Below are 26,566 nucleotides of genomic sequence, written 5' to 3'. Positions count from 1 at the left end.
CTGACTAATTTGTTGGCTTCTTTTTGTTTGTGGTTTCCAAATGCGTGTTCGTGTGTTTGACGTTTTGGAATGGCATCTATGCAGTTCCCTGGGCCTCCATCTTTAATCTGTGTAGATTTGCTTCTTATTAGTCCAATATACTGCCTGTGGGCCTGGAGATACATATTCAAGATCAAGCTATCAATTGCTTACCAAGGATTCCGTTATCTCCATTATTGAAGTGAAAAGAAGATCTTGAGAGAACAGAGAAATCATCGTCAATATTTAAGTCGGTTCTATGAGTTCAGCGTGGTCGAACCCACCAACAAGCTCTTGTGACATAGACTCGCGAACAACGACTCGCAAAATTTGCAAGTCGTCGAGATCCGGAGGTAACTCGTAGTTGGGCACTAACCGTGAATATTAAAAACACAATACGCCAGAAAATTGAATCTTCTGTTTTAACTTTTTGCACAAATATTTAGATACAAATCTCACCGATCCATCCACGCGCTCGTAGTAAAGCTATATCAGAATGTTGATAAATGTCAAGTTTGATATCGGCAAATGGTTCCTTGCTGTTAGATAAGTATACAAGGTGAATAGGCGGAGCCTTACTTTGAACCCATGATTGCTTCAAGTGTGGGTGCTGAGGGATGTACACATTATTTCAGTCGATGACCAAATTTAAAGAGAATACCAGTTCATTTAATTTTTGCCAACCTTTTTCTTAAATTCCTCAGTCCAGCAAAATGCCACAACGGGCAAACCCATCACATATTCGTCGAACTGGAGTCAAGAGTAGGTGACGTTGGTTTACTGTTATCCGAGGCCCCTCGATCTTTTACTATCACACTAACCTTAACGCCTGACTCGCCAAGAACCTGGCCTCTTGGCTTCTGCATGTCGACTTTCTTTCTGTGGATGTCGGATAACACTTTGTAGTAATTACTTTTCTCTAGCGCTCGGGATAGCAATCTGGCATTAGCTAGATCAGCTAGAGCAAATTGGCGGTAGCCCTCGAAACCGAGTTGAACAAAATTATAATACTGGTGAATAATAGGATGCGCCGGTCGTGAAAAGTTGAGCGAGAAAGAATATTCGACGGAGCCAAGCTGTGAGCGACGCGCAGTCAGTTCTTCTGCTATTTTGATTCTAACATACAATGATGTTCAATTACTCGCATAATGAAGCTCAAAGATCAGCTCCTTCGGTAAGTGAGCCTGGTCTCGCCAAATGATCCAGCCACACCCGACATAAGTGAGCCCAAATTTATGTCCTGAGGTATTGATGGAAACCACTCGGGGGAGCTTGAAGTCCCATTCAAGATCCGGATAAACAAAGGGGGCTAGGAAAGCTCCCGAAGCCTTCATGTCCAATTGGCAGGGAACAAGTTAATTTGTATTTGAATAATCAAAGTAGATGGTGAACTGAAACCTACCCCATCAACATGAATCGGAATGGAGATTCCCGTTTTGGCTTCGTACGCATCAAGAAGGTCAGAGAGCGGCTTTACTGGCTCAAAGTGACCGGTGTAAGTGCTACCTAATATGACAAACCTGCAGTATCATCTGATTGAGCATTCTTCTACAGTCCAAGAGGTAACTTTTGTGGTACACTACTTACACGCCAATAGTGTTTTCATCTCTGAGTATCAATTCATATTAGCTGGCAGATATGGTAGGACTCCGATGCATAAAATCATTGACTGACACATATTCCATCGCTTTTTCTGGGTCAAGACAGTAGTTGGTTTTTTCGGAAACGGGCACCAATCTCGTCTCCACATCAAAATATCTGGCAAATTTTTCCAACGCCACCTGCGCACTTTAAAGCCCGAGCCTCAGGATCAGATCTGGCTTTTACGGAGTTTGATGGAAATGACAAGCTAACTTGGCACCCATCACGATGTTTGGACCCGGTTCGTGGATGGATTTACCGGCTGCCTTACGCTTGGCTTGCCAAATTTTCTTCATAGCCAAGCCACCAAGTTGAATAGCTTCCGATGAGCCAGTCGTCGCGGTACCTTAAAGGTAAATTTATTACAAGTTAGTTTCCCACAAGACTTTTGTATTACTATATATTAAGCTTGCTCGCCTATTGCGTTTGATGAATCTTGAGCGTGCCAGAGATGTGCAAGCATCGAAACACATCGTGTGTGAAGGATCTACGGAATTGCACGGAAAATGTCGGTGGGTAAACCAAGAATCGTTTCTCCTTGAAAGAATGATTACATACTTGGGTTTGGGGGTACTCGTCCTTGAGGAACACGCACACCGTCGCGTCCGTACAATCATTTTATGTATAATAAATAAATAAAAGTCAAACTATCGCCCCAAAAAGAAAGTTCTGAGTTGACAGTTGCAAAGATCTGCGTACCTGATCAATCAAGTTCTTCCCCAAGTTTTCAACGCAGAGTTGTATGGCTTGTTTCTGTCAGATTTTGGCAATATACGAGCTGCATCAATGCGCAAATCTTCTTGAGCGAATGAACAAAGATTTACTGGCGCCCAGGTGTTAACAAAACTGGCCAAGTTAGCATTTTCTTTGCCATCTAAATCGAGGATCTGTTTTTAGCGAGCAAATATGCTTGATTAGCTCAGATAAGAGCAGAATCCTAGCTACTAGAAGCCATCTGGAAGTCACATACATCATGGATCAGTTGATACGCTGTCTCCGCATCAATACCATTTGAAGGTAATTTGAACTTTGGTATCTCTCGAGAAGCTAAATGTTAAACCAATACGGAGATGTAAGCTAGGAAACCATCTTGTAAACATGAAGCATACCGTATCGAGAGGAGTAGGGAGTTAAGATCATCTCATGATGATTGCCCTGCACCAATTTACTATTTTCACGGTCACAAAAGAAAATTGTTAGCTTGATCAGAATCCAAGATGAAAGATACAGAAAGCGAGCTGGCTTTCACTCACTTTCCATGCTCCTTGACAGATTGGAGCAGCTGCTCCGGCTTGACCTAAAATTTCGACGGACGGTTCAAACTTCAATCAACGATGAACCTGTTGACCACCACCTTGACCAGGACAGGTTACAGCGGACTCACATGTTTAGACAGAGACATGTTATTTTGTCACGCTTATCGTAAGTTTTATTTTTGATAAGGAGATTGAAAAAAGACTCTTAGACGAAGAGGCGGATGGAGAGGGAAGAGGTTCTGAGCAGGAAACCACTTCATAAGATGTTTCAATCATACGGAGTGCATGTTGATTATTGATTTCAATCTGCTGACGTCATGTTCTACCCAGGTGATGCAGAGTGGTGCAGCTTTCGTGTTTTTTCAAAGGTCCTTTTTCCATACCCAAGGGGAAACGGATTGAGGGTTACTCATGTGGGGACCCCAATAAATTATACCAAGGATGCAGTCGGGCCATCATACACTCCGACCCAAACAAAAAACAAGGTCGGTAACGTTGCTAAAAAGGCTTTCTGCTTAGTACAACGAGCCGATGAAGTTCTACAAAAACTTGACGCACAGCTGGTAACTACATCGAGGGGAGAGATAATATGAAAGGGCTCCCGTTCCCAAATGCGGCGGCGTATGAGCCCAGCAAAAGGGGCTATGGAACATAAATAGTGGGATGGTTCACGAATATTTATCGTGTTCAGTGTTCAATATTGCCAAAGACAAAATTACACTTCAAAAAAAGCGGCAAACAGATAATCTAACAGTTTCTACGGCTGGCAGGACAAGAGTTCCAGAAGCAGTGCCGGAAAGATACTATTGGCCGATGCCAATCAATGAAGAAACAGTCTGAACTTGAGAAAGCAGCTATGTAGAATGTTTTTCTTGGCGGAAGAGGCAAGAACTCTTTGTTCTTGGTGAGAGCTACATATAAATGATTACTGAAACACCGATCTTAGCGCAGTCACTCCGAGGAGGTCGGACGGGTCCTCCGCAGGAGGAACTTTGATAAGAGCACACTTCGTTACTTCACATTTGCTGGTAATCGGGAGAGCGCCTCCAAAGCTTGCGTGGTAGCAATTTTTTTCTCAAGCGACAACCCTTGGATGCTTGAGGCGTGGTTCATCATCTGGAGGATTCCTTCAAGCTTTCGAGAGTCACCGACACTCATTATCCCACAGCCAAACAAAATCCTCAGTCGGACCATGTAAGAATCGTTCTGATCACAATCACTTTTTGCAGCAGTCAGGAGCTCCAAGGGCATGTTATTTAAAAAAGATTTCCACGATTCCGAATCAGTAACAATCTCCTCAATCAACCCTTTCATCGGATTTTTTGAAATATCGGCTCGCCACATGTCATCAATCTGTCGTTGTACTAGGATTAATTCTCAGATATTAGTTATTACTTTTATCACTTAATTGCAGGTCATCAATCTCATGCTTCTTTGCGAAGCTTAACTCACAGAAAATCTGGTAATAATTCATCATTTCTTCAGAAGAATTCGCTAGGGTTCTTGCGGCCTCTCTGGCAGCTATCTGGTTTTCTGTCATCCAAAGTCATGTCTTAGGGTACAAGTAGAATTTTGCTTCATAGAAGGTATTTTGAGATGAGAGCTCGCATACTAAAGTCCCTCAAGTTTTCCACTTGAGTCAAGTCGGGCAGGGCATCGAAAACCGATCCAGAAGCTTGAAGAAAAATCTCTAGAATATCCTTTTGTTTACTCTCGTCGGACTTTGCGATCAGAAACAACCTTTCAACCTCAAGATGGAACCTCGAAACCTCTTGGCTTGTCGATAGAGCTTGCAATCCGTTAACAAATTGCACTCCATGATACTCAAGGTCTGGCTTTGATCTTCGGACTTCAGGATCTTGACTTTTCTTCTCCGACACCCCACGACGGACTGCGGAGGCCATTCACACCAAACAAATCAGCCGCGCCTCAATTTCAATGTGAGAAACACGAACGGATATTCTTGATTGACTTACAGCTTAAGTGATCACGGATTTCTCCCTCATCTTCCGGGAAATAAAAAACAGCAGCATGGAAACCAAGGAAGTAGGCAGAATTTTCCCAAGATTCATGGTGAGCACTCTCAACATTTATGAATTCATGTATTTAGGGTGGATTTCAGGAAGCATCATTATCATACCTTCTTTTAGTTTGGTTCGACTGGTGGTGTCCGCAGCCCTCATGGGAAGGTGGTTGCTGATTTGGGTGGAAGCTGGTCGCGACAAGCTTCCCAAACGCGAAGGAGCTCTCAACACAGCCGTGACAAGAGGAAGCCACGCGCAAAAGCTTACAAAAAGCAAGAGAAGAAATTTAATGCTCATCATTTCTCTTATCAAATAAAAAAAATGCAATCAATCGAGTGAAGTATACGTGTGTTTGTGGACGGATCAACTCAAGGACGCCGATGCCCGGATGAAATATGCCTTTTTTGGGGAACAAAATTCAGCTAAACAATTGCACCATTAATATACGCGTTACAAAACTCTCAGATCAGCTAGTGAAGACCCAAGCATGCCTTGATCCTTGACCGGCAGGCCGACCGGCGCCAAGGTTCTAGCGAACGATTCGAAAAACGCAAGTACATCCCACAGTACAGGGGGTGCCACCGCTATCGCTCGGTAAGTGACCGTAAACCCCCTCTAAAAAAGAATTCTTTAGATAAATTCATATGATTGTACACAAAAATGTTCTATCTCCTGAACAGAGTGAGTGAGCCAACATCTGGTGTTTAGAGTGGGTGGATTCAGTCGTGCTATGAAACTGCTCAGCTAGATCCCCACTGGCACGACTCGTTGCGTCATTCCATGTTACGATTGGAACTGGGACAGACTGAGATGGTGTCCTACCTATTAAATCTATTGGGAATCTCTTCTTGCTCGTAAAGTATGCGACAACTGCAAAAGCATGGAACACGGATGTTACATACATCTTTAAACTTAAGTTCACGGTAAATGAGACATGGAAGACTGGTCCCACTGATCCTCAAACACGGTTCCTGAGTTTCTTATCAACTTCCACTGTCAAGGAAGTGATCGATCAGTAGCAGCGACAAGGAAATCTGACCCACTTCTTTCCAATTGACAATGTACGTCATAATCCTGAAATCTTTACTACAACCTTTCAAATTCTACGAAGATTCAATATTTATGTATCTCCATATTATCATGAGACGAATAGCCTTATCTTGATCCCAATGAATGTACAAGATTTTGGCTTGGAAGAGAATTTTGATACGGCTTTGAAATATGTAGGAAACCAGGAAACCACATAAATATGGCAGGCATAAATACATAGGAAAAAGTAAAAATGGGACTCAACAAAACAGAAGTTTAGATAAAGACATACTCATGCTGAGTCATGATGATAAGGATATCTTGTAGATGTTGAAGGGTTGGGATTTTTCCCGACTTTTCATCAGAAACCAGAACAGGACGAGAGCTGATACCAACCAGCTTTGGTCACGGTGTAAATAAACTGCAAGAAAATCTCGATATGTAGGTTGGCATCATCTTAACTCTAAAGTTGGCTTGATTTACATGCATTGCCAGATTTGCATACATCACTGTACTATCAGTCAATGGAGAGCTGGCTAGATTTCACACATACACACAGGCAAGAAACACATCTCTTCTATGGAAGATTTAGTTAATCTTGCTTTGGGATCGAACACCAATCCCATCAACAAACACAGGAGTTTTTTTCGCGATGTTATTTCTTTTTTTTGTAATGTGTTACTCATATAAGAACGTAAAAATAAATATGGCTTTGACATATTACGCGCGCCGGGGTTCAAAACTTTGGAGACCGCCAATTGGATCTAAAGAAGTTGATGATGATGGGGAGTCCTTCAGTCGTCCCAAGCCATCCCAACATCGACGAGTTCTTCCTCAATTATTCCAGGAAAGTTGCGATCACCAAGTCCGCTCGAGCCGGATTGCGTGAACTCATTCGAGGACTGATGCTGCTGTTTATCGACCGAAGAATTCCTGAGGTCCTGGATGAGCTTTTTAAGCAACTCCTTGTCTTGTTCGATCGCCGCCGATTTCTCCTTGATTGATTGCTCGGTTGATTGGACCTGCTCGACGATCCTCTTCAGCATCTCATGGGTACGTTCTGGATCTTCGAGAGCCGGTTCATCGTCGTAAAAAGTCACTACATTGGTCGTTGGATCCATTTGGGCATTCAGCTCTCCCGAGTCGATCATCGATTGGACTAAGACGCTGGCATTGCCTCCGGTTAGATGTCCCAAGATCAACTCAACATTTGCAATCGGAATCGATGTGTAAATTGGGATTAGTTTCTTGATCGCCTTTTGAGGTAGATTTTCGAGACACAGTTTAATCAATCCCAAGTTATTGTCCTGATTTTATGAGCAAAAGGGTTAGATTTCCTGAGCAACCAAAAAGCAACAAACAAGCTCGGGAAATCACAGTCGGGAGAGCAGGCAGTAATTATGAGCGATCAAACCTTTTGAAAATGAGCAATGTTCTTCTCGGCCACGGAGACCAGTTGGGTGTATGCATCACTGCTAGTCTCGGCATTCTCGTATAAGCTCATAAACTCCAGATAAGATTTGTTATTGGTGGAGCTTTTGAAAGCCGGTTTCAATTGAGGATGTATGTAGGGAGGTAGTGTGGGCGGTGAAGAGTTCGAGAGCAGTGAGACGAGTATCAGCTTCTTGTACGCGTCTATTTGAATTTGAGAAATGGCCGATCCTGGGGCAGAAACTGTCTATAAACAAAGCTCATGTCACAAAATGTCGTATAGTCTTTCAGCAGAGCAAAAGAAAAACAACCCACGATCGTGAGAAGATGTATTGCTCTTGGATAATTTTTGACCAAGGCTTGAACGGTTCCTGCGAGGTAATGGTAGATCAAATGGTCATGATATCGGATAGGATATCTCTGATGAACCATGTGAGTTATTGGGACACTTGTGAAGGGAAGGATAAAGGATATTTGAGAATAGCTGGGCACCTGCTGGTCTATGTCGATTTCCAAGTTGGTGAGCTCGACTGCCCGATCGATCGAGCGCGCCTTTAAAGATATCTAGGCGCAGTAAAGAAGTCAAAACGGCTGTATGACGTCGTTCTGGAAGCAAGTGGACTTCATATCGCGGTTTCAAAGTAAAGACGGGCTCACCCTGAGCAATTCATGGTGAAGAGGGGTGAGGATGTCGAGTGGACCGTAAGCTTCGATGAGCTTTCGAATAGGTTCGATAGAGCTTTGTAGTTGGCCGGCGTGGGATGACCAACGGACAAGATGCTGAACAAACAGACAAACTGATAGAGGAGGTCGGTCCGAATTAGGAGTATGTTCCAAACCCCGATGTTTGAGGATGAAAAGAAACGAGAGAATGACGTTTTGCTTGCAAGAGAAGTGACTGACGCTCTGAATTAGTAGGAGAAATTATATGAAGTTGTTTCCGATCGACGGCCGAACAAAATTGATGCGCATGCGACAAAGTTCTGTGGGCATCGATTTTATTGTGACAGGTTTCGAACCGACAGATGAGGATATGAAAGTAGGCGAGAGGGTACAAGTGCGGCTGGATGATTTCGTCCAATGGGTCTGTGCCAGCTTCCAGTGGTAGACAGGACAGGATGTCTTGAGGAGTATTGGTAAGGACTTCGATCAGGTGCTGAGAGGGAGTCGCGCGATTGGAGATGATCCAGTCGAGCAAGCTATTCCGGTCTACTGGCCACTTTTTCCTCCCCTTCTGCTTGATGGTCGAACCAGTCGGTTCGGTGGATGCGCTGGAATCCATCGTCGAGGCCAAGTTGAGATGAGTGGGTGGTGGCTGGGGCCGGTGCAGACTCCATGAATCCAGGATGATGGCGCGGATTACATAAGCAGAACACAGCACCTTGCATATGCATATCATCGTTAATTTATCGACTGGTTCTGCAGCAACGCAACGAACCTCACACATAACCAACCCAAGCAAAGATGCATCTCCAGTACACCTTCGACTCAGACGGAAACCGGTATGTGTGCCCACTAATGCTCAAAGTAAAAACAACAGCACGACTAGATACTCTCGGCTCATGAACCGTTTTCTTTTTAGGATCTACACCCTCAAGAAAACCACTGCCGAAGGGAAAGTCACCAAATCCGCCCATCCAGGTAAGAGAACTCAAAGGTAGGATTGCACCGTATGTTGAAAATAAAAATAGCTTAGAAAACTTCCACTCCCACATTCTGACCTCAACCAGCTCGATTTTCTCCTGACGACAAGTAAGTACTCCGCTCGTCGTCGTCGTCTTGCATCTATAGGAAATTCTGGACACTGAAACATTCTCCTCCCCTCAAAAAACCTCGGTCTAACAAACAAACGACAGATTCTCTCGCCATCGAGTAACAATCAAAAAACGATTCGGGGTTCTACCCACCCAGCTCCCCTCCAAGCCAATGTAACCAGTCTCTCATAGCGTCCATCCATCAAACAATCCGAATACTCGTCCTTCCCCTTTTAATTTCTGTTTGTCTCCCGAAAAAAAAATCAAGTGTCAATTAATGTCCAGGACCAACCTCTGCAAGCGGGGAGATGTACGAAGAAGTCTCACTGGGAGGCTCGGTTAAGCTCATTCCTTCGACTTCAACCGTTAGCCAATATCCCGCGTGGGATATCCGGTGGATAATCCGGGATATCCGGTGGATAATCCGGGATATCCGGTGGATAATCCGGGATATCCGGTAAGGGACCGCGGATCGCCCCAGATACATATCTGAGAGCCGAGGTTCCGAAAACTGCGGATATGGGCGGATATTTCTGGATCCCACATTCTTACACCACCAAGCCTGCATCTGTCTATTGGACGGGGGATGCCGTCTCGCAGGAACCAAACTTGACACAAGCCCCCCTCTGCTGGTCGGTTTGCAAAGCAACTTACCTCCCCGCAGGGGAGGGTGTGGATGTCTGAGATTGTGGTGAAAATGGAGCAGGTACCCAGGCACACCCACCCACATGTGTGGGTCTTTACAATTGGTCATCAAGGGAGTCAACAACCCTCTTGATGAATGGCACAGACCAGGACCCCAGCAAGCCCCTACTAGACACCCTTACATAAATTGTTTCAAAATGATTTTTTTGGCAAAAATGATACTTATGTAAACATGTGAAACTTGTTTCAAATGGACAGTTCTGGGATTTTTTTCTTCTGGGACATACTGACGTACCCTGTTTCAATCTGGTCTTCCCTTCCAAGGGAAAAAATGACATACTTACATGTTTTGTTTCAATTTGTTTTTGTGCTTAAAGGTGCAAACATAGTGTGCATACATATTAGTTCCTCCCTGATCTCTCCTGCTCCCATGTTACATTATAAGGGTTGAGGAAGGTCTGAAAGGCTTCTAAAAGTGATTTTTTGTTGATTTTAATCAATGCATCAGCAATGATAACCAGAACATCAATTTTGGACTTTTCTTATCCAAAACCCCCACAAATGGCTGCAGATGTTACTTATGCAACTTGTTTCAATCCACTACGCCAAAATTTGCAAAATTGAACATACTGACGTAGTTGGTTTCAAACAGTTGGTTCTCTCCAAAAAATCAAAACTACAGCCGTTTCAAAATGGCAAATTCCCAGGGTATCACGTAAGGGTGTCTAGTAGGGGCTTGCTGGGGTCCTCACAGACCAGCATTGAGGTTACATAACCTCCTGATGACTGGCACAGACTGGTAAAAAACCCTCTTGATTACCGGCACAGACCAATCATGAAGAGGGTACACAACCAATTAGCACAACAAAATGTGGAGAGTGTTTGCATACCTATTAAAGACTAGCAAAACTGGTAATGGAGGACTGGTTGGTGCCAGTCATAAGTACATTTTAAGTGGTGTGTACCTGTGTAATCCACAAAGACTAGCACAGCGGTATTCGACATGTTTTTTGGGACCTTTGAATACTGATTTGTTGAAAACTACAGTATTTGGAGATATTTGACTCAAATTATACCAAAAACACCAAAAATGATATTTTTGGTTTCTTTGGATTGTATATAAATTCAGACAGTAATGTATTGCTTTTTTCAATCATTTATAGCTATTTTATGCTTATCTATACTATAATATATATAAATTTTTGAAAGGAAATGGATAAAAAAAAGAACTACTACTCAGATTTAATGGAATTATAAGAAATATCAACTAAATTCTCTTGGAGCCAAGACCTCATACACATGTTAGATTTGACTTAGTCACCTGAGAGATTAAATCTTTTTACCACAACTAGATTACCTGAATGAGAGAAAACTTGTTCACTTGCTGCTGAACTGGCCGGAATCTCAAGGTAGTCCTTGGCAATCATCAAAAGTGTTGGAAGTACGTATCAATTCTCCTCTTACCATTGAATGATATCTTTCTCAAAAGCTGGATCAGGCATTTGCAGGTAGGTCTCAATTTTGCCGTTTGGTGATGGCTTGGATACCTTCTTGTAGTTTTGTAATGGGTGGAACTGGATTTTATCTTTTACCTTCTTGGAAACTGACTCGGATTCAGAGGTGGATTTCTTCTTGACTGAATATTTGGCTGAGTAATCTTTGAAGGCCAATTGTAAAATCTTCATTGCTTCATCTTTGAACTGAATCTGGTTCTCACTCTTGCCATTTACATCAGGTCTTTCATTGTCATTGGGGTTGCATGGTTGTTGGTCAAAAAGAGCAAGCTTGAAGCGGGGATCCAAAACAACTTCAAGGACAGAATGGTGGAAGTGGACCAAATAGTAGCCTTGGAGTTTTTCAAGGGTAGCATTAGCTGCCTCAATCATGACTGATCTCAATTGACGACAAGAATTGGTGAACTTCTTGATTGTTTTGTTGCAGTGGTCCATGAGTGCCTTGTACCACGGGATGACAATTGTAAGAGTTGCATAGGATTCACCTTGGGTGTTAATTGACGCTTGTTGGAACTTCTCCAAGGAAGCGTGGAACAATTCAAATTGATTCCATTCATCATTTGTTATTAATTCCTGTTATATAAAAAGTTTTATATTAGAAACCAAGCTGAATCATAACAAATAAAACTGAAATTTTCAAGAAATACTCACAATCTCACAAGTTTTCCTATCATTTTCCCCCTGCATCACATCAACAATATGAGATTTTGCCAAGCTATTCTTCCCATTCTTCTTTGATCAAGACTTGATCTTATTTTTTCCCTTTTGAGTCTTGACTACTAGCTTGGTTGTATTTCATGTATGAAGAGATAAGGTTTTCAATTGCTGGTCTTTGAACAAGGGCTGCATCAAGCATGTCAAAGGTGGAATTCCAGTGTGTGGCGACATTGATGACGGGTTTTGATTGTTTGACAACATTATCCTTACAGAGCTGCTGAAATGAACTGAAAACTTGATCAGACTGTTGGACATGTAAAACAACTGATTGAAGCTTTGTCAAGGAAGTGTTGATGACTTTGAGAACTTCGTTCACCGCAAGATTGAGGATATTTCCAAAACTTCTGACATGAGCTTCCGGAGAGATCAGCATCTGAGTGGTGAGGGCCGTCTCAATAAATTTGTTGTTGTTTGAAGCGTTGTCCAGAGTGATCAATATGATTCGCTTTCCCAGATAAAAGAGATCAATTTTGCCAGCCAATTGAGATTCATTCGGACTAGACGGTGCGGAATTGGATTGACTATTTTCATTTTCATAAGCGGTATTGGGTGAGCTAGATTGGTCATCAGATGAATCTTCAATGTGGATTGCTATTTTATTTTTGGGGCATGCTAAATTCACCCCAAGTTTTTACTTCATGTACACCAACAAAAAGGGGTACACTACTGGGCACACCAACAAAATTGGGGTATTCTTGATTACACCCCAATCTTCAAGGGGTACCCACCTGGCCACCCCAAAAACATTGGGGTACTTGCATCAAAACTCCTAAAGAGCTTAGATATTGGGGTGCAATGCAATTTACCCCAACAGAGATGGTGTACATGAGGGGTGCACCCCAAACACACTTCTGGAGGTGGTCATTGAGGGCAGGTGGACTCCAATCAATGCCCGGCGCAGACCAATCGTTGGGGAGTTGATACTCCCACCTCCCCTTGGCAACCGACACATACCGGGCATCCACAGGAGGTGGACTCTCCTGGGTCGCCGGTACCTACCCGTCATTGAGGGGAGTAGCAACCCCTCTTGATGACTGACCCAGAACGGTCATTGAGGGGAGTAGCAACTCCTCTCAATGACCAACCCAGACCAGTCATTGAGGGGAGTAGCAACTCCTCTCAATGACCGACCCAGACCAGTCATTGAGGGGAGTAGCAAATCCTCTCAATGGCCAACCCAGACCAGTCAGCGAGGGGAGTTTCTACTCCCTTCAAACCGGTCATCAGGGGTAGTAGAAACTCCCCTCAATGACCAATGCCAACCAATCATTGAGGGGAGTTGATACTCCCCTCAATGACTGGTCTCATCAAGGGGAGTAGCAACTCCTCTTGATAACCAAACCAGACAGATCATGAAGGGGAGTTGCTACTCCCTTTGATGACTGACAGAGACCAGAAATCAAGGGGAGTTTCAACTCCCCTTGATGATTGATTGGTGTTGGTCATTGAGGGAAGTAGCAGTCATCAAGGCGAGTTGCTACTCCCCTCAATAATTGGTTGGTGCTGGTCATTGAGGGGAGTTGCTACTCCCCTCAATGTGCAGTCTGTCCTGGGAATCAAGGGAGTCTACCTCCTCTCGATACCCAGTTTTTGCCAGTCACCGAGAGGAGGTGGTACTCCTTTTGATGACTGGTCTGTGCCGGGGATCAATGGGCGTAGCAGCTCCCCTTGCTGACTGGTCTGTGCGCCCGGGCATCAAGGGGGGTTATTCTCCTTGATGACCGGCACACCGGTGGTTGAGGGGAGGGCACAGACCGGCCGACTGGTTTGTGCAGGTCTTAGGAAAGACTGGTCTTTCCTCTTGGTGGCAAGCCGTGACCGGTGTGACAAGTTGGGCTGGGTGCCAGATATGTACATTTGGGGTGTGAAGGGGCTCACCCCTATCACAGGGTATCAGATTGGAGTGCAGGGGGTTTGCACCCCATTATGATGGGGTGTCATGGCCATGTACACCATAGATTTCACTTGTTTTGGGGTACCCTGTGGCTCACTCTAACTTCCATGGGGTATGAGGTGCTGCACCCCATCTTCACAGGGGTGTGTAAGTGTACACCCCAAGTGGTTTGGGGTACACATCAGCTGTACCCCTTTTTGGTGTCCATGAAGTAAAAACTTGGGGTGCATTTAGCATGTCCCTTATTTTTTGAAGTTGAGCCAAGTTTGTGATGACGGAAAAAATCTTCAAAGATCTCAAGCATTTTGTCGTGGATGTTGATTCCAGTGTGCTTTTCTCAGAAGGGTTTGAAGCCAATTGTTGCTGAAGTTGGCTTCCAAGCTTTCAAGATGAAATGGCAATTAAGTGAGAGATAAGGGGTTCCACCAGCTGAGGACCAGATATTGGTTGTGAAAGAGAAGCGCTTGGATTCATTTTTTAAGAAGCTAAAAACAACAGGTTTACTATCCGCATGCAGGGCCTTTATTTGGCAAGATAATTTATGTTTGCTGAAGATTGAGATCCCTGGTGTGGTAAGCCAATCCTGAATATGGCACCAAAATCAAAAGTCTTTTCCCCTCAATGTTACCCTCTCTGGAATACTCAAGCATCCACCTCCCTCAAGCATCAAGGCCAGGACAACTCTTACTCAACAACAGGCCCCCCCATTCTCTCTTCACCATTTTCCCCCACCTTCTGGATACCCACCTACACCAACTCAATACTCCTCAGGCTCCCAGCTAGGCACAAGTGGGAGAAAGTCACCCATCAGACAGAGCCATACTATTAGGAAAGACCCTGGATATTCATCATCTTTTCCTCCCTTCCCAATCCAGCATAACAACCCCATTTTGGAATTAGCCACACATGTAATAACCATAGAGATCCCATCTTGGTTACCCCTTGTCCACTTTGGTTTCAGCCCTTCCCTTTTCAGCCTCTCATATGATATGTAATCCCTTCTGATTTTTCATTGTCTCTCCACATTCCAGCCTCATTCCAAAACTTTCCATCCCCATAGCATTTTCAGCCTCAGCCCCTTGATTGGGAATTTTCACTGTTTCATCTTTTCTTCCAACCACAATTCAGCCCCATAATATTTTGTATATAGTCTGCCCTCTTTGGCCTCACCTTTTTTTCCCCATCAGATCCTGTCCCAGCAATCCAGATCACTGGTCAGCATTCACTAGCCTAGCTTATGCAATTAAATCAGAGTGGTCAAGCTTGATAAGTCTATGCCAAATATATCAGGTTGGACAGACTTTACATTACCTTTACCTTGCTACTAGATTGGTAGAAAGTATACCCTTAGACATACCTCAAGAATCCTCTATAGCCACACCTTTCCTTAAGAGTCCATACTCTTATATTCTTTTTCTTGTTCCCCTGAGAGGCAGCCCTTCAAGCACCAAATCCCTCTCAAGCTCTATTCTTCCCTCAGAGTAGTTCCACACTGGGTCCAGTCCTTCAATCATCTTGAAAAAATTTGGACTTTTGACCTTTACATAAGAGACTTGGTCTGCAATGATCCATTCAATAAGATTGGTATTGAAGTTAGACTGTTGCAACTTGAGCATAAGCTGTTGGAGAGGTCCTTTAGCTTTAGATGTTGATATTGGCTGGGAAGCGGCCGGGGTACCAGAGCTTTGCAGAGTTTTGATACCCTCTTTGGCATTTTTGGAAGCTTTGAGTGCAAGTTCCCATTTGCCGGGATTCCAAGAGCTACATGGTTGAAAAAGTTTGCCTTAGTCATCTTGTTCGCTACTAGCGCATCTCCGCAGTCCCCAGTCAAGCACAGCCGTTTCCATTCAGAATTGGGAGGACCAAAAAAGAATATTGTGGTCTCCGATTGGTTGAAAGCAACAGATCTACGTCTCTTCAGAGGGATTTTGGATGATGGTGGTAGATTGGATTGGGGAGCTGGTTTGGCTTGTGGGGAGGGATTGTTGGCTGTCACCATGATTCTGTGATTTTCATTTGTAAACAAACCAGAACCGGACATGATCATTGGGATGAGCCATTTGATCATTCTTCCTCATAGATTAGATAAAAACCAGTACCTACCTTTCAAAGCCACTTCTGGGCAGGAAACAATGTTGCCTTGTTCAACGGTTGCTGGTCGTAGTCACTGGTATAGTCTAGGGTGGTGGTCCAAGACCAGGTCCACTGGTCACACAATCATATCTGCAGCCCCGGTTGTCTATGGGGGCCCCCGGGGCCAGCCAATGACTTATGTAAGCTCCTCCGGGGTCCAAAAGGCTCCGGGTGGCAATATGAGCAAATATTTGAGCTAAAATAGGACCCAGCATTATTCGACTCAAATCAAATACAAATACTTGAATCAATTTGATTCAATGTGCAAGTCTTTGGCAATACACACAGGTACCCGCCCAGGACAGCAGGTGAAAGCCAAAGAATTCAGATGCAGGCACAGATTTCAGGATTTGGTGCAGTCAAGTGGGTACATGGGTTCAAAATTTCCATCTCTATTGTCAGCAATGTTGCATTTTTCACAGTTGAAAATGCACAACACTACAAGAAAAAATCTAGAAACTGCTAGCAGTTGAGATTCAGAAGCTTAAAGGTAGCTTGAGGTGATACTGAAGCCTTTATCAAAGGTTATTTCAACCACTACAAGAAAAAATAGTGCAGCTTCTGACAGTTGAATTAATGCAAGATAGTCCAGCATAATGGTCATTGTTACTCCACCCAAACATGTGAAATTTGTATTTTTGTGCATTAAATCTTGTGTGAGTTAACCTTATACAAAGGTCAAACTAAGTCCACCAGCTGCCTCAGAGTTCCTGCATTTCAACTGGTGACAGTTGCTTGAAGTTTTCTTGTAGTGTACCAACCTTGAATGCACAGTCAATGTACACATTACGCAGTGACTGTGCATGAAAGGGCATGATTTAATTATGTGGAGTTACAATGAAAGTTACAGTGGAGTATGCTGCATGTCAACTGCTGGCAGTTTCTAGAGTTTTTCTTGTAGTGCAAGAAAACACTGCAGCCAACGGTGGGTAGTTACGTTACATTACGTTATTCACGTAATTTGGGTAACGTAACTACCCTTGTTACCTGCAGCTGCCCGTTACATTATTTTTAACAAGGTCTTTGCAGGCCTTGCGCGTAACTTAACGGGCTCTTTTTTAAGGTTGTTACTGCGCGTTATCCACCAGATAATGCATAACGGGCCCAAATTGGCCGTTATCAGGCGTTATCTGGCGCTCCGCAGGCGCCAGTAATGTAACAAACATCATCATTTTTCTGTCATGTTGCAGCAGTACCGTAACACACTGTTGTTACAAATAACGGTAACAATAACGGCTGAAAAATTGTTACGTTACCATTGTGTTAATGTTACTGGCAAAGTAACTACCCACCGTTGCTGCAGCCATGGTTTGACTTCATTTTCTTTTTGATCACAGTTTTAGTTTACCCCTGGCACTGCAACTTTTTCCTAATTCCACATGCGCTGTCTAGCTCACATCATCAATGATGGGCTCAATATTGCCAGTGACAATTGTGAATCAACTACATATGTGATGATTTCCATTGGATTCATGGATTGTTTTATTGCATGGACACCTTTGAAAATTCCCCAAACACAGTTGGCATTGATATCAAGGATAAACATTTTTTTAAGTTTGTCCCAAATTGATGGATCTCAACTTACCTAATGATCAAGGCATCCTTGCCATGCAATTTAGCCTTCCAGTAACTTACAATTCTAGACAAAAAGTTTGAATCACGTCTGAATAAGCTTCAATGGGAGGACGTGGTTCTTATGGGCCAGTTTCTTGAGTCATTTTACCAAGGTTGTATGTTTCTTTGCCTATCACTTGCTCATTTGCCTTTGTCTGATGTTTTTCCCATTTGTTTTATGGAATACTCCTATTATAGATTGGGGCATTGGCACACTCCTATTACAGAGTGGGGCATTGGCACACTGTTATGGTCATGTTTGGGGAGGGGGACTGGGGTCTGGGTTTCTAGCTCTTGTAGGTTGATTGCTAGATGGGGAACAGGTAAGGATCTTCCCCAGGTCTCCTTTGAGGAACAGAGCTGTGACATGTATGTACAAGTGTGACATGTCTCTGGCGTAGGCCATGGCGTGCACAGGAGCGGCTCATAACACACACTCCTATTAAGGAGTGGTGCATTGGCACTGTCAGCGCCGGTCTCTTGTGTGACACGGGGCTGATAGGGTTTTTGACTATCTGTAGCAGCTAAATAGCGGCCAGAGGTCTTAAGGGTCACACTATAGCCTGATGGCCAGTGGAAAAAAGTCCAACTCGACGCCGAAGGCGGAGGGACTAGCACCCTTACTTAAGTAAGGGGACGCGGCAATAAATCAAGCCAAGCGCCGTTGCTCAAAACAAGGAATGAGCTTCTTGTTCTTCTAGGATACAGGTGTTATGACACCCACCTGTACCTAGAAAAATACACGAAGGAGATTGAAGCTGTAAAGGAAAAGTTTAGTAGACTATTGGAAAACCCCACTCACTATAATTCTAGTAAGGTGCACGGGTTTGTATGGTAATAATCTTGGGGGGAAGATCTCTCCAGAGGAAAGATCCCCCCCCTTTTATATTACAGGGACCTGATCCTCCTTCGAGTCAAGGCCCCAGAGGGATCCTTAACTCCAAGGAGGGGGAAGAGGTCCACGGAATTCAGAGGAGGAATTACATGAATAATTATGTAATCTCTCTATGTATGGTAAATCCATAGAGAGATATACTTCATTAGTACATTATTATTCTCAATCAAGGTAAATACATAATAAGTGTGAAATCATACAGTTTAGTGCATATAAAGTGATGATTGCAACAAAAGTAATATTATAAGACAACAGGAGGACTTGAACACAGGATCTTACACAAGATCAAGGTCAATCTTAAGGTAGCCTTTAGCCATTGGGTTACATGACTTGTAATTATCATTGTAGACACATGGACAATTGTCTCAGTGGCTGACAGGCACACTCCTATTAAGGAGTGGTGCATTGGCACACTCCTATTAAGGAGTGGTGCATTGGCACACTCCTATTAAGGAGTGGTGCATTGGCACACTCCTATTACAGAATGGTGCATTGGCACACTCCTATTAAGGGTTGGTGGACGGTTTACTCCCAGGATTAGTGGGGAGCAAATTTACCTCTTGCTACTCCTTGGAGTAGTTACTCCAAAGCTAATCTACCTCAATGGGAAGTTACTTATGTTACATTATCCTGAGGGATTTTTGTAACATAACTTCCCACTTTTACCAAATAATGTGTTATCATTATCTGGTAAAAGGTGCCTGCACACATTTGGATAACATAACTTAGGGGGATTTCCCCTCAATACTGCAAAAAATAACACCAGTAATGCGCTAACCTGGTGCAAAAGCACTGTAAGATGGGCAAAAAATCCCGCGTTATCCACACATTATCCCCCTAAAATTGCGGGGGATAACGTAACGGGTCTAATAAACCAGAATTTTTTTTACAGAAAAAATGTAACTGAAACATTGTTGCTGTTAGCGTGATGATAATGGCACCAATTAAGTTATGTTATCCATTACTTTTTGTCATGGATAACATAACTTACCAACCGTTGTTGGTTGAGGGGTTGGATTAGTTACACTAATCCAAGCTAAAAACAAAACTGATGCAGTTGCTCTTAGAGGATGAAAAGGATAAAATATGATGGTGAATGGAGGAAAAGGTAGGAAGGAAAGAGAGAGAGAGAGAAATATAAAGCCCCAATCACAACACAGTGTTGTAATCACTTGAACTTGGTAGGCAAAGAGATAAGTCAACCTAAAATCTTGGTTCTGTATAATCCGGGGATCCTCATAGTAGCAAGTTCCCCTAGCTTTAAGCGCTTTCCTCCCATGTGTTCACGCTTGGACAGCTATTCCTATAAGGGAATATCAATCTCCATTAGGGAATACTAATTCCCTAATGGTACTACTAGTCTCCTTAGGGCTAGTAGGTATTGGGAGCTGGATGTCTGCTTTGGGGCATGGAGTCAGCTCCTGCTGGCAGAAGTTGTTTGCCCTCTTTTTGCCGCTGGGAGGCAGTACTCCTCTGCACTAAGGGGTCAAGATTAGCCTTTTGGCACATGGAATTAGTTACTCCATGCGCTTGAGTCTGACAGAGTTAGAGTGCTGAGTTGCAGGAGTCCAAGTGGGATATCCATGTTAGGGGATTGACTCCCGTTCTGGAGCGGGGAATTAGCACTCTGACTTTCCCAGGAGGACAAAAAAAAATGAAAAACAGTCAGGAAAATTAATATCCTGACTCCCATTCTTGATAGCACAATTTGTATTCCGACTCCCAAAAAAATCTCGGACCCATTTTAGGTCCTGGTGACCCGGGGGGACGTCACTTGGCGGTCCCCAGGGCGTCAACAACTCAACTCCCTTCTTTTTTTGGCCTTGGGTGGATCTCCTCGGGCCTAGAATACGCCCGGAAGCCCACGCTGAGCACTCACATTGCTGACTCAAATCTGGGAGGATGTCCAGCAGCCGCCGGGCGCAAGTCACAGATGTTACAGAGCTCTCAGTCCTCCAGAAAGGAGGGTGACTCGACGAACTCTGAGAACGTGAGAAAGCAAGACGCGTTAAATGGGTCTTGGCGCTACCGCAGTACACGTCAGGGAGTGTGCTATGTAGCCCTTCCGGACCAACCAAGGAAAAACCTTTTTCTTATCATTTATGACTCAAGAGGGTATTTTAACTTATATAACATATATCATAGAGGTATTTGGTGCCAACTAGCTGTACATATAAAGATTGTTTGCCTGTCAATTGTAGCTGGCCATCCTAGAAGCCCCGATTGCTTGCCGCATGCCTAGCTACCATTGCGATGACCGTTAGACCCCTGTTTACCATTACTACTGGTTTGCGACAGACTGGATTCGATCGGCTTGAATTGGACCGGCTTGCCGCCCCGCATCCATTGATCTGCGTCCTTGTTCTTGGTGTAATCCATGTCCAAGTAGGTCGACCTCTGTCAAACCGAGTCCGGCGAAAAAAAAGTCAATTAGTCACATGGGCCAAGCACTGCAAGCGGTTAGAAGGACGGAAAAGTTGACATGCGAAGTGACAATGAATAAAGTCACAAACAATTTTACTGCGCTCTTGAGTGTTCACGTTCTGCTCCCGGTCTCTTCGCTTGACTTGATCCCAATCCACCATGTCTCTGTAATACGAAATTAATCGGAATGCATCAAACTATGCATGTGTACGCAAGACGACTGATTCTAGCTCACGGCTTGGTGTAAGACATCATCAAACTTGGGGGGCCGAGGGGCAACTCAGGATTTTGGTCGATGTTCCTGTGTCCGAAACGGACCTTGATCAGCATGTACCCGAAAGAAAGAATTGAGAGCTTGCGTGGATGAAAACGCACCAGGTATGTATCACTTTCCCGAAGGTCTTATGAATCGTAGACATCATATCACGCTCCTTGTTCTCAGGCACTTGACCTTCGATACCACTCGCATGCTTCACATCAAACGCAATACAAGACATCAAGAAACAAGCTGAGGCGGTTCCGTGACTTTCGATGAGCAAGAGGAGCTCTGCGACATACCATCTGAATCAACACTCCACTCTCGACCTCATACTTGTGACTATGCCAGTACTGTTTTTCTTCAGCCGGTAATTTGTTGAATTTGTTTTCTGAAATCAAGTATTCGATACCTGGATCAACAGTAAGGACATCGGATTAGTTATACTTTCGCATTTTGCAGAGGCAGAAGAGGGCAGATCGACGTGGCTACTTGCCTATTAAACGTGCGTTAGGCTTATCGGAGTCATAGATAATACATTGATGGAATTCGGGCGAAACGCAGCTGCAGTAATGGTGTGATTCGATTTGTCGTCCGTGCTCATCGGCCACCACATGAAATGCACAAAGATGCTGGTGAATCCTGTGAGTTTTTAATTGATGAGATGAACGGATCGTCAGACAGATAAATCCGGGCAAGATGCCAAACTTTTATCATCGACATTCAAAAGCCGAGAGAGACAAGAAATTGGGTTCATCTAGCAGCGTTCCCTAGTTAAGCGGTTTACTCAACTTTGCCATAGGCGTTTCGCTAATTGCGTCCAGTTTATCGATCACATTCATCCACCCAGATTCAAGAATCCGCGAGCAGAAAACAAGCAAGCGATCGTCAGAATCCTCATGAAGATGGACGCAACCTTCCTCTAATATCTTACTCACAGAACCGACCAGGGTGCCATATCGAAGGTGAAGGTAGTGGAGCTTGGCGGGGAAGTTGTTCAAGTGGAGTGATGCTTGATGCAGGTGCGTTTGGCAGGTCTTTTTATATCCACTGCGTCATATCACACTGCAATGATTGACATAACCATCTTGTGACTGATGGCCGGATCTGACGTCAGCCGCTCTTATCAGCAGCTGCCCTGTTGGATCGGCTTGGACTTGAGTGACTCCAACGAGTGAGCTCACTGGATGTGAAACCTGAATGCCGCCACAGCCTCAGCCAGGGAGAGATTCACATCACAATCGATCAGCTTGAGATGCTGCCTGCTGCTGTCTGTCGTCGTGTTAGAGGGATCCATCTTTGAGCGGTATTTGCCATTCCTGATACATTCAGAGCTGCTTGATCACCGGCGGCCAGCCAGCCAGCCAGCCTGTCGAGCTTATTTGAGACCTGGTTGATAATGGCAATACCCTTTCCCGCATGAAATCGAAGATGGATGATATCAGCTTATCTGAAACAAGCTCGTCTATCTTTGCACGGCCGCTTTTCGATCTTCTGCCGTGATAAATGCATCTTCCACTCGAGCTGCAGGCGTCCGTCCAGAATCAGGATAAAATTTTTTGACGCTCCCGAATCGCCAAGCGCAGAGCCTTGTCGAGAACTTTTTACAGCGCCTCGGCCTCTGCGGATGAATGCCGAAGAAGGGGATCAAGGCCGATGAGATGACATGTCTAAGATAAGCTATCTCTGTCCTGTATCACGTTTTTTTATAACAGAAATGGACCAGCAGGATGGGTGCCGATAAGACGAGCAAGCCAACAAGATTTGAAGTCTTAAGCCACACGTGTGCTCAGATCAAGACGACTCCAGAGTCCAGTCTCGGGCTCTTGTTTATGAGTCACAGGATCAGTGATTCACTGATATCGAGCGTAAGGTTTGTAAAAACCCCGGGGAAGGAAGAAAAGGTACCACCCGACTACACGATCGTAGCGGGCATCAACTCTCCCCCGGAGAGGTATACACCAGGCCATAACACTCCCCCGCAAGCCAATATCACTGATAACAGAGGTGATATTGGATTGGACACCAAATGGGCTGGTGTGAAACTACATACAAATCTAAGTGTTACTCCCCGACAGACTTGTTAACTGTCAACTTTCACGCATACTGGCTACTACACTAATGCTATTTTTAAAGACTATACTATGATTTATCCTAAAATGGGACTTTTGGCACCCATGAACCGTGGAACTATTTTAAGGCAACCACACTCCTAAATCAATAATCAATAATATGCTTATATATAAGACTAGGAGTAGCTAACACAGTTATGTCATGTTATGTGAGGGTTACAAGCTGGGGAGATGTGACATGTGCGAGATGCAGGCAATGGGAATTGAACACGCGACAGAGGTAAAGCTGGGCTCATAACCTGTAAAAACCCCGGGGAAGGAAGAAAAGGTACCACCCGACTACACGATCGTAGCGGGCATCAACTCTCCCCCGGAGAGGTATACACCAGGCCATAACAAGGTTTGCCAAAGAAGGCAAGAGAGAATTGTAACCCCAAAATTTGATGCGACCATTTGTCTCGACAACTTCCAGCAATGTGATTAAGTTGCACACACCAAAACACGAACAGTAGAAAACACACACACATTTGAAGAGAAAGAAATGAACAATGCAAAGCTTTTTTTTTTGTCCCTCGGGAATGTCGATGGACAGTGTCTGAGAAAAGGCACAGTGATTGATTCAGAGAGAAAAGAGAAGACTAAGCACACAAAAGCCAGAGATTGAGATACATAAAACAGACAATGTATTGGTATAGACAACGGTTAAGATTGGGTGAGCTTCTCAGCCCAAGTTTTTGGACCGACGGTGCGGCTTGGCCCCGAAGAAGAAGAACAATTGCAGCCATGCCGGAAAAGCTTGCCCTCTTGGCCAGGATTTTCCACCGGAAAATCCTGCTGGATTTGCCAAAACTGCGGGAACTGTGCAGATAGTTCTCATACGTACATATTTACATATTGTGTTTTTAAAAACACTTGGACGGATTTGCACTTTTTTGCAAATTTCGACTACATCAAATTATGAGACAAGCCAGTTTCGCACTCAGTTTTGTTTCACTACGTAAGATGATCGATCCACTTGCATGGGATCTTCCCTGCATCAATCAAGCTCGAATCACCCATGCGGTCAATCAAGCTCGAATCACCCATGCGGCAGCGTCACATCAGGCCCCACAAGCGTACATTGCATCCACCAATTCCACATCAGTAACCACGCCGGTTGATGCCATACAGACGGATAGTCCCTGAACAATTCCCCCTCATCGTTTGAAATGGATGCCTCAATTGACCCGCTCCTAGCCGATCCTACAGTCAGTTATACGCAAGTCATCAATGATCCTCCCTCAGCTACAAAGAAAAAATCTCCCATCGCGAAAGCCCCCGCAGCCCAAAAGAAAAGAAAAGTTGGATCAAAATCCAAAGGAAATGCGGACGATCCTACCACGTCTAATGAAATAGATTCCAGTAACAAAGTGAGTATTTTTGGTCAATTGCTTCATTTGGCATTGATCTGGCCATTGCTGATTCATCACATAACTCAGATTCTCCATGTCAACTGCCACACGTCGTTCAAGCTCTTTGCGTTGGACCAAATCAAGAAAGGCAAGAGCACCTGGATCCCTATCAACTCCGAGGAATCCTTTGATATTGTCCTCATTGCCAGGCCAAAGGACCAGGCAACTACTTACAACGATTTCAACAAACTAGTCGCGGCGCAATGTGAAGAGGTTGAACGAAATACTGCTCACATCATCACTGACTTGGTGAAATTGGGTAAACCTGTCATAAAATGGTCAGTTTCAATCCCTCGTGTTCATGGGTTCCAGAAGGGGAAGCCGTTTAGGGTGGTCGACAAGAAGGCTTTCAATACCTGGATTGAGACGCTTGCTGAGAACAAGAGTGACGAGACTACTTTAATGATCCAAATGACGAACCCTAACAAGACTGCCAAGTGAGCTCACTATGCCAAGGTCCTAGCGAAAGACGCAATACGCAAGGATGCCAAGAGGACCATTGAGCAGGCCAAGGAAGCCAAAGGAGCGGAGCTCATCAAATATGGCAAGCGCAAACCGGATGATGGGTCTGGGTCTGACAACAATGATGAGGACGGCAAGCCCGAGCTTGACAAGCTGGATTCCAATGCGGTGAAACTGGTAGTGCGGAAAATCTACGCAACTCACCATACCAATACCTTGTATGACCGAGACCTTCCCGTGTACATCAACCCCGCCAATCCCAACAGATTTATTCTCTTAACCTGGGGAAACATACAGATGTGGGCAAAGGCCATTGTAAGCTATATTTTGCCCTTTGTTTGTTTTTGCAATGGTATTCAGCTGATCAGATACTAAATTTCAGACACAATCAAAAAAAGGAGTCTCTATTGAATCTCCGCCTAACAACCTCCGGTATGAAACCCTCTTGGCCAAGCGGGCAAAGGTCGCTGCTGTGAACAGCACTTTAACTCAACAATATACCTGCCATTCCGGTGCATGCCACGATTTGCACCAACACCTAGCTCAACTCCCTCTCAGCTCCGATGGTCCTCAACTGGCTCCCAGTGCGGGAATCCAAGATTACGTCAACTTCATCGGCGGCTTGCGGGAAGCAGACAAGGTTATTGACATCCTCATTGAAAACAACATGACAAACTACAAGTCCTTTCGCTCGCCTAATCTTGATTGCAACTACCTTATAAAAGAACTTCACTTGACTGTGGAGGTGGTGACTCAGCTGTGTGATTACGTGGGCAAGTTTGAAAAACACTTGGCCAAGCAGCAAGCTTCATTTTAATTTTTTCATCTTCAATATTTGCTTTGTTATGCTTCCCATGTCTGATTGGGTGTTGGATTGTCTCTTTTCTTGTCATTGGGTCTTGGATTGTATGCGCTCTCTCCCATCTCTCCCTCCATCTGGCCCCATCTCTCTATCTTGCCTTCCTCGACTCGTTTCCACCTCCTCTCCTCCTAAATACGGTGTGATTTTCTTTTGGTACGCTGCAACATTGTTAACTCAAGTGATGAGTATAATTATTAATAATGATTATACTCAAATGAGATCTTTCACAAGTGCCTTGTGATTATCTGAAGTCCCAGAACTCCATAAATTTGGGTTTCTTTGAACTCTCCCCGCAAATGAGCCATGTAGGAAGTTAGACAAATAACAGACCGGGGAACTTGATTGATTGAGCAAGTGACTTTGACTTAGACACATATCACAACGGGGACTTGTTTGAGAAAGCAACTTAGACAAATAAAAGACCAAGGACTTGATTGAGCAAGCGACATAGACAAATAACAAACCAAGGACTTG

General features: G+C 44.2%; 4 protein-coding genes across 4 annotated transcripts; 1 reads left to right on the top strand and 3 right to left on the bottom strand.

Moving 5' to 3' along the window:
- PtA15_13A517 (uncharacterized protein) lies at nt 1-3,061 on the bottom strand (the record flags this gene model as incomplete). The annotated part of the gene is made up of 20 exons (XM_053162723.1): nt 1-107; nt 193-233; nt 303-389; nt 478-504; nt 598-628; nt 703-768; nt 840-1,094; nt 1,164-1,346; nt 1,421-1,538; nt 1,606-1,626; nt 1,693-1,806; nt 1,873-2,005; nt 2,077-2,146; nt 2,218-2,238; nt 2,359-2,412; nt 2,484-2,546; nt 2,630-2,706; nt 2,769-2,827; nt 2,913-2,956; nt 3,044-3,061. Coding segments are annotated over 20 exons (1,589 nt in total), but the record flags the coding sequence as incomplete, so codon positions are not given.
- A 1,705-nt stretch (nt 3,062-4,766) lies between these two features.
- On the bottom strand, nt 4,767-8,681 carry PtA15_13A516 (uncharacterized protein; the record flags this gene model as incomplete). Its single annotated transcript, XM_053162722.1, has 7 exons — nt 4,767-4,806; nt 6,932-7,275; nt 7,383-7,646; nt 7,715-7,819; nt 7,892-7,963; nt 8,057-8,196; nt 8,303-8,681. 7 exons carry the CDS (start codon nt 8,679-8,681, stop codon nt 4,767-4,769), a joined length of 1,344 nt encoding a protein of 447 aa, XP_053026670.1.
- Nucleotides 8,682-20,803: 12,122 nt separating this feature from the next.
- On the bottom strand, nt 20,804-22,542 carry PtA15_13A515 (uncharacterized protein; the record flags this gene model as incomplete). The annotated part of the gene is made up of 7 exons (XM_053162721.1): nt 20,804-20,962; nt 21,079-21,154; nt 21,225-21,290; nt 21,365-21,459; nt 21,548-21,657; nt 21,742-21,887; nt 22,430-22,542. 7 exons carry the CDS (start codon nt 22,540-22,542, stop codon nt 20,804-20,806), a joined length of 765 nt encoding a protein of 254 aa, XP_053026669.1.
- Nucleotides 22,543-24,319: 1,777 nt separating this feature from the next.
- On the top strand, nt 24,320-26,047 carry PtA15_13A514 (uncharacterized protein; the record flags this gene model as incomplete). The annotated part of the gene is made up of 5 exons (XM_053162720.1): nt 24,320-24,494; nt 24,554-24,726; nt 24,796-25,153; nt 25,232-25,545; nt 25,613-26,047. The coding sequence occupies 5 exons, from the start codon at nt 24,320-24,322 to the stop codon at nt 26,045-26,047; spliced, it is 1,455 nt and encodes a 484-aa protein (XP_053026668.1).
- Between the last annotated feature and the right edge of the window lie 519 nt (nt 26,048-26,566).

Source organism: Puccinia triticina, chromosome 13A (assembly GCF_026914185.1).
Source record: "Puccinia triticina chromosome 13A, complete sequence".
Lineage (NCBI taxonomy): Eukaryota > Fungi > Basidiomycota > Pucciniomycetes > Pucciniales > Pucciniaceae > Puccinia > Puccinia triticina.
Note: the sequence above shows the minus strand (reverse complement) of the source record. Positions and strands in the feature narration are given on the sequence as shown.